We start from the raw sequence: 8,582 nt of genomic DNA, 5'->3' as shown, positions 1-8,582 counted from the left end.
AATAATAATAATAATAATCAGTGCCCAGGAGGTTAACGGACACCTGTCCAGCTACCAGTCTACGTGGTCCATCCAGGACGGGCTACCCTCCAGATTTAAAGCCACGTCCCTACGGACTGATCCACTGGTGCATGTATCAGGTATTTTAACTGTGTTTGTGTGCATTCCTGTTCCAGTAAAGCTTGTTGGTAACAGCCCTGGAGTTTTCTGCCTGATTTCCTTGGGTTGGAGTGGCACCTAAATCGTGGCTCCAGCTGCCGCCGTGGTCCTGCACTACGCCCTGCATTGCTACTGCTATTTCTTGTCATAGTTCTATTTCTTGTTAGTATAATTGCCAGAGTTCATCATGCTATAATTATTGTGACTCATATTTCTGTTTATCTGTATCAGTGTCCCAACCAGCAGTGGATGGCCTCCCACCAAGAGTTAGGGTCTGTCCCAGGTTGGCGCTTGTTTAAAGGAAGCTGTCCTCTTGCTCTTGGGGGAAATTGTTGGGTCTTTGTATCTTATCTTATAAAGTGTGGTCTAGACCAACTCTATCTAGCCAGTGCCCTGAGATAACTCCTGGCATGATTTGACACTGTAAATAAAACTGATTTGAATTGAATTTGAATTAATTATTTAATTATTAGTTAATACAGGTAATGAGTGGAGAACAGGTGAGTAATACAGGTAATGAGTGGAGAACAGGTGTAGTTAATACAGGTAATGAGTGGAGAACAGGTGTAGTTAATGCAGGTAATGAGTGGAGAACAGGTGTAGTTAATGCAGGTAATGAGTGGAGAACAGGTGTAGTTAATGCAGGTAATGAGTGGAGAACAGGTGTAGTTAATGCAGGTAATGAGTGGAGAACAGGTGTAGTTAATGCAGGTAATGAGTGGAGAACAGGTGTAGTTAATGCAGGTAATGAGTGGAGAACAGGTGTAGTTAATGCAGGTAATGAGTGTATGTGTAATGAGTGTATTTCTAATATTCATTCATTATATTTTATTATTAATACATATTTTAGCTTTAGGGAAGGTTTCTTTTATCATCTACAGAGATGATGATGATCTACAGTCACCATGGCTACCAAATATTTTCATTTCTGAACAGATTTCTCAAGCCCAAAACAGCATTATTATAGCATACTTGATAAAAAATACACAGGTGTGGATGAAAACACATTCTTCATTGTAGATGATACAAAGATAATCATCCTGGTGTCCTCAAATGATCTGAAATGTCAACCTCAGGGCTAGAGGGAATATCAGGTGACCACAAGTCAGTAGGATTTATCTGGGTTAGTACACACTCTGCTCCTGGGGGGGTCTGGTCTTCCCCAGCTCTATGGCACTGCACTCGATATGACCAATACGTATTGTTTGCATTTTGTGACGATGCTTTCGGTTCGACAGGAAGTCCGGTGCATGGCCTGGTCGTCGGGAAGGTAGCTAGGCTGACCGTCCCCTGGTTCTCCCTTCGTCATCAGTGCGCCACTTGTTCAAAAAGTACCTTCTTTTTCTTTACTTTGCCCTCAACAGCTACCGCTGACTCTGCTGCGGGTCTCTTAACACCGGGTACATGTCGCCACATTTATTTTTACTGATAATTTTCCATTGATATAATGAAGCAAACCGTGACTTCAAAACCGAGGAACATACCAAACCATGATTTGGGTGTACCATTACACACTTAATTTAATACGGAATATGATACAGTATCTCTTTTTAAAACACTTGTGTTAGAGTATTGACTGAATTGAGTGTCGTTGTACAAGAAATCCCTACTACTACTACTACTACTACTACTACTACTACTACTACTACTTACTTTGGCTTCAAAGAAAGTCTTGGCTCCCTTGACCCCCTCTGTGGAAACGTCGATTTCAGAGAGGCGAGCGAGGACACTGAGGCCGCTGTCCTCCGCCAGCTCTCCTGCTGCTGCCTTTTTGAAGATGAGTAGGAACTGAGGAGGACAGAAAGAACAGAAATACATGGATGTAGACAGAAGGAATATCACATCCTCTGACTGATTCTAACTTGTTTTTTTCTGTTTCACCTCTCTGAAGCTAAGCTTGTTGTCCAGGTCCTCGTCCACCTCTTTGATCATGTTCTTCAAGCCAATGTGGGTCTGTGGAGCTCCAAGCTTCTCCATCATCAGCTTCAGCTCCATCAGGTCAATGTAGTTGTCTTTTCCAGCATCATACCTTAACAGAGTAGAAAACTGGTTTGTTACAGCTCGGCTACAGAGCTGAAGGAAAACACACCTCCCACCAAGTGCATGCTGTGCAACCTGTAAGCCTTGCATGAAGTCTGGGTTTTATTTATCCAGGTTTTGAGGTGTCGGTTTAAGATATCAGGCTTCTACCTGTAGTCCATTATAAGGACTAGGGCAGAAACTACCGGTTATTTAAATGGTTGATTACTCTGTCGAGGATTTTCTTGATTAATTAATTAGCGCTTTGTTACATATAATGTCAGGAAATGGTGAAAATGTTGGTTTGTTTGCCAAAGCCCAAGATGAGATCCTAAAATGTCTTGTTTGGTCCACAACCCTTAATATTCAGTTTACTAACATAGGAGTAAAGAAATAAAAATTGAAGAATCTTTTCTTTTTTCACAAAATAATTACTCAAATCTAGCGAAGCCATTGGGTCCGTTGTGGCAACGCTGCTGAATAACCAGAAGTTAAAGCCCGAGCAAGAACAATCTTTGCTGAGTTGGGGGCCAAGACGTTGTGGCCCTCCTCCCCTAGGGGTTCAGGAAAACACGGGCCTTAACTTTGTTTAGATGGCTGTGGGAGGTTTTTCAGACTAGCCACTGCAGCACACAACACGGCGCTCTGAAGCTGCAGGTTGGTGACAGGTCGAGTTCACGTGTGTGTGTGTGTGTGTGTAGTTTTTGTTATCTCGTGGAGGAGTTTAGTTTTCATTGCCCAGCGGGGAACTCAATGTCACACAGTGACTGTCAGAGAGTGACTTTACTGAAACATCCTCGCATGTGAAAATGTACATGGCAATGAACCGGATTTTGATTATAAACCAAACAGCTTTTGATAAGACTTGACCAGACGATGTTCTTAATCTAAAAAGATCGGTTAATTTATTAGTTTGAATATGGACACACTTACTTCCCCCCATACTCAACAATTCCACAGCTAGCCATGGTCTTTCTTTGCACATTAGAATGGTTTCAAGAGAATCGTTTAAAGTGCAGATGTGTAATTGGGACTGAACCCTGTGAAGACAGCTGGACTAAGACTATTTGTACATGTAGTGAGTATAAAACTCTCTGGACAGGCCTGTACATGACAGCAATCTGAAGAATCCTGGCAGAGCACGACACAGAAACAGACCCACACATTGCTCAGTCAATCTATTTCAGTGTTTCCTGTTGCCTAAGCCTAAAGCTCTTCAGCTAAAAGCCCCCCCCCCCAGCACATTTTAAGGGCACAAGCAGGAAATGTAGGGGTGCACAGCTGAAATTGACCTACTACACAATGTTTCCCCTTCAGAGGATTTGTTGGGCTTTTTGGCCTTTATATGACTAGACAGATGAGGACAGGAAAGGGCGTAGAGAAAGGGCATACGGGGCCACGGGTGGAGGAGGAACCACACCCACAAGGACTGAGCCTCAGTAAATTCGGGCTTCCAGTGTGCCCCACATTGTCCCCATTTTAACCGTATTCCTGATAAATGCTACAACGTGCTGTTTAATTTTAGTTTACAGTCACATTTTAATGAAATGGTGCTTAACAAATGGACATCCAGAAATGTAAACAAAGTTTTATTACTGTCATTGTAAAAATTAAAAACAAACATGAGGTAATTGGTCAGTGGTCACCTTACTGATAGAAAACTCAACCAAAATAAAATGCCGTGTTACTTAACGTTATGTGCCACTCATTGCATCTGTTACCGATTTGAGACAAATACATTAACCCCCCCCCTACAATCCGGCCAGCGTATGGCTAACGTTAGACCCAGCCAGCCGGTGTTAGTGGTTTACCGTTAGCTTGCTAACTCCGCCTTTACGTTACCCCGTCGCCACATCGTTGACAGAAAACGAGCCCAATCCAGAGGTCACCGTGGCGATAGCAGGATGGAGCAGGAAGTCAACGGGAGTCCTGTAGCGACTGGCTCTCTGCCTCCTTACCTTCCTCCTCCGCTGCTCGTTTGTCCGTCAGTTACTAAAACCTCCGCGCTGCGACTCGCCCGATTAAATATCAGCTAATAACCAACTGTAAAGTAGCTACACCTTTTAAAGGATCACTTGGTAAATTAGCCTCTGGTAAGAAAAAAAAGTTAAGAATCTATTGTTATGTCTAGAAAATTATTTTAGAAATAGTAAAAGTTAAAGTCCCCACTCCCTGTGGTGATCCACTCACCTCTTCATCTTAGGGAGTCTGGCCATCCGTTTTCTGTTGAAGGGGGAATCTATTCTCGGGACACGTTTGTTTCAGCTGAACTGTATCAGTGTTGATAGTGTTTGGATGCTTTCAACGGTTTGTTGGGATTCTGCATTAGCAAAACAATTATTTTTTTATAAAATAATACCAAAAAAAAACAGGGTTGCTGTTTTACAAGCATTTTTAGAAAATAAAACAAGAAAGAATGAGTAGTAAAAATGACTGTTGGTCTCAGAGGGTTAACGGCAGGGGACGCTGTCGCGGTGCGTTTGATGTCACCCTTCCTCACCGTGGTTCTATGCCCTGGGGACTGACTGACAGGCCGAGGTTGTAAGGCGAGGCTACTTTATTACTACAGCACCTTTCAGCAACAAGGAAACTCAATTCCATTCCTTTGGACGGAAGTTAGGTCTCCATTACTGTAGTTCAACGGGGACCACGGGGCAGGCACCACGTTCAGTGTGAAGGGCCGTGTCATTATGCAGTTAGCACTAACAAGCATTCAAAAGTTCAATATTAGCCCTTACACAATGTCATTTGTTTATTTATTATTTATAATATGTTCATGTTGTGGATACTAAGTATAATCAGGAAAATATCTTAAAGTATTAAAAGTACTCAATGCAAAACTAGTAACTAAAGCTGTCAGATGAATGTAGTGCAGTAAAAAGTAGAATACTTCTCTCTAAATGTAGCAGAGTAGAAGTAGAAAGTGGCATGAAAAGTACAAGTACAAGTACCTCAACATCTGGACTTAAGTACAGTACTTGAGTAAATATACTTAGTATAAATTCCAAAACTGGTGTTAACTTTGTAAAAATATAAATAATTATGTGTGAATGATATACAACCAAAATTATTGTATTTACTATATTTTCTTAATACATAATCAAATACATTTAACTTAAATGGTTATGCCTTTATAACCTTATTATACAGCTTAAAAGCCATGTATCTGTTCCTGCTCGTTCACTTGAGACAGCAGACTGAGGACAGAGAAACGAGCTCACAGCAGCAGACTGAGGACAGAGAAACGAGCTCACAGCAGCAGACTGAGGACAGAGAAACGAGCTCACAGCCCAGACTGAGACAGAGAAACAACTCACAGCACAGACTGGGGACAGAGAACGAGCTCACAGCAGAAGACTGAGGACAGAGAACGAGCTCACAGCAGAAGCTGGGACAGAAGAAACAACTCCAGCAGCAACTGAGGACGAGAAACGACTCACAGCAAGACTGAGGACAGAGAAACGAGCTCACAGCAGCAGACTGAGGACAGAGAAACGAGCTCACAGCAGCAGACTGAGGACAGAGAAACAAGCTCACAGCAGCAGACTGAGGACAGAGAAACAAGCTCACAGCAGCAGACTGAGGACAGAGAAACGAGCTCACAGCAGCAGACTGAGGACAGAGAAACGAGCTCACAGCAGCAGACTGAGGACAGAGAAACGAGCTCACAGCAGCAGACTGGGACAGAGAAACAAGCTCACAGCAGACTGGGACAGAGAAACAAGCTCACAGCAGCAGACTGAGGACAGAGAAACAAGCTCACAGCAGCAGACTGAGGACAGAGAAACGAGCTCACAGCAGCAGACTGAGGACAGAGAAACAAGCTCACAGCAGCAGACTGAGGACAGAGAAACGAGCTCACAGCAGCAGACTGAGGACAGAGAAACAAGCTCACAGCAGCAGACTGGGGACAGAAACAAGGCACACACAGCAGCAACTGAGGACAGAGAAACAAGCTCACAGGCAGCGAGATGAGGACAGAGAAACGAGCTCACAGCAGCAGACTGAGGACAGAGAAACAGCTCACAGCAGCGACTGAGACAGAGAAACAGCTCACAGCAGCAGACTGAGACAGAGAACACGAGCTCACAGCAGCAGACTGAGGACAGAGAAACGAGCTCACAGCAGCAGACTGAGGACAGAGACACGAGCTCACAGCAGCAGACTGAGGACAGAGAAACGAGCTCACTGCAGCAGCTCAACTCTCCACACGGCTTGGTTTTCACAGGGTTAATGCACGTTTGATATTGTTTTAATATAAGGCACTGACTAGGTTGTTATTATACATAAGATATTGACTAGGTTGTTATTATACATAAGATATTGACTAGGTTGTTATTTAATGTTTGTTGCAAACAAAAAATGCATAATTCAGCTCATTTTTTTTCTTAATATGAAACTTGGTGTAATCAGTTAGGTGTATCAGAGATGAAAGGTTAATGCCCAAAACCATTTTTTATATAACCTCTGATTCCAGCGTCGATGTAAAACGTGTCTAGTTTCTTCACTCCATCTGACAGAACGCAGTGTCTTTGGGTTGTGGACAACAAGACATTTAGTCCGAACAACTAATCAACAATGAAAACAGCCCCGTTGCTTATTTTACTACTTTCTGAACATATTGGAACCAAGCTGGCCTACGTCAGCAACCTGCTGACTCCACTTCCTTATGTGAGCCTTCTTAACTACTTCCCTGTTAGGCCACCGGAGTACCCCGTTTAAAACGGCCGAGCCATGTCTAAGATGGACCCGGACCCGGACCCGGACCCGGACCCTAACCCTAACCCAAACCCGGACCCGGTATCGGCGTTCATACCGTCACACACTCACGTTTTGAACATCTTTTCCATGTCTTTGATCTGGTTCCGGGAGAACTCTTTGAACTCGGTGAACGGGTTGAAGACCTTCATGCTGGGCTGCCGGTGCTCACCCTGCCCGTCGTTGAGCTCCTCTCGCCGGATCAGCTTAGCGCCGAGCTCCGAGTCCGCATTGGCCGTACTCGGTTTGTCTTCCGACCCATTCTGGTCCCCGCTGACGTCCACAGCAACAGGATCCTCGGCTCCTTCTTCGATCTGGAGCCGACGACTGAGCTTGGAGGAAAGTTCTTCTGTGGCCATTTTCAAACGAAAGGCTACTAATCCAAAGATAGCTGGACCTTCCGAAACTTACTGACTCCACTGACGTTCCACAAGAAGGCGTCGGCGCCTTCGGTCTGTTATCCCGCCCCCGGCCTCGCCCCCACCAACACCCCCACCCTCACCGCCACCCCCACCGCACGGGTGTTTCTGGCTAGAGTCGAAGCTAACTAATCCCAGATACACTTATCTACCTTCTCGTTTCCAGGCTTCGAGCTCCACGCGCAGACTAAAAGCCTAGCTCGACCTTAACGTGTTGTCACAAACAGTTTAGAAGTCCGACGGCTCTTCTTCTTCTTCGTCTCCTTCTTCTTCTTCGTCTTCTTCTTCTTCTTCGTCTTCTTCTTCTTCGTGCTTGGCACACGATTTGGCGCATTACCGCCACCAGCCGGTGTGGAGTGGTATGGAGCTCAGAACATCTGATTCACTCAAAAAAAACTAAATAAACTCATACCTTGACAAACATTTTGTTTCGTCTAAGATCTGAAAGGTTGATATATCATATAGAAAATAAAGAATACACAGTACAGGCTAAAAGTTGGGACAAACCTCATTCAATGTGTTTCCTTTATTTTTATGAGTATTTACATTGTAGATTATCACTGAAGCATCCGGACACATGTGGAATTATGCACTTAACAAACAAGTAGAAATAGCTGAAAACATGTTTTACATTCTAGTTTCTTCAAAGTACCCCCCCCCCCCCCCCGCGGCGGCCACCCTTGGTGTTCTCTCAATGAGCTTCATGAGGTAGTCCCTGAAATGGTTTCCACTGGAAGGTGGGCCTTGTCAGGGATAATTAAGGGGATTATTCCTATTCCCTGATCCAGCCCTAGCTACAACGTTGTGACTTGGTGAAACTATAGCTCCATTAGAGCAGAACCTTTGCCATGCTTTCACCCAGTAGCAATTTTAAAATCCATTACTCTACTTCTAAAGCGTCTTAGACAAACCTCTCCCCTCCCTTATTTTTGTTTCTATTTACACCAAACTTCAGGCACAGCTCCAGACTGCCCTCCACAAAGTTCCCATTCAGATTTTTAATGTATCAAAAGTTTAGCCCACATAGCATTAAAATATTTTAATGCATACAGTACTTTACATAAATACTGCAATTCTTTCCAAACTAAATCTTTGATGTTCATGGAACAAATTCACAAAGTTTGGAGGTCACCGTAGATCTGGCTCGTTTGGCGATCACCGGTTGCAGTACAATTTGGTTTCAGAGTTACTGAAGTTCTGTTTTCGTTTGGTGGTCAGCAGACCCCC

General features: G+C 44.0%; 1 protein-coding gene across 1 annotated transcript in view; it reads right to left on the bottom strand.

The window, feature by feature from the left end:
* The window catches only part of efhd2 (EF-hand domain family, member D2), a gene marked incomplete at its 5' end in the record, with an annotated part of 10,299 nt that extends 2,890 nt beyond the window's left edge, over window positions 1-7,409 (bottom strand). Inside the window, 3 exon segments of the mRNA XM_032520146.1 lie at window positions 1,813-1,947; window positions 2,041-2,188; window positions 7,009-7,409. Coding sequence (XP_032376037.1) covers window positions 1,813-1,947; window positions 2,041-2,188; window positions 7,009-7,295 — 570 coding nt within the window.
* Between the last annotated feature and the right edge of the window lie 1,173 nt (window positions 7,410-8,582).

This window comes from Etheostoma spectabile, chromosome 7 (genome assembly GCF_008692095.1).
Source record: "Etheostoma spectabile isolate EspeVRDwgs_2016 chromosome 7, UIUC_Espe_1.0, whole genome shotgun sequence".
NCBI lineage: Eukaryota > Metazoa > Chordata > Actinopteri > Perciformes > Percidae > Etheostoma > Etheostoma spectabile.
This window is presented reverse-complemented; position numbering and strand designations above follow the sequence as displayed.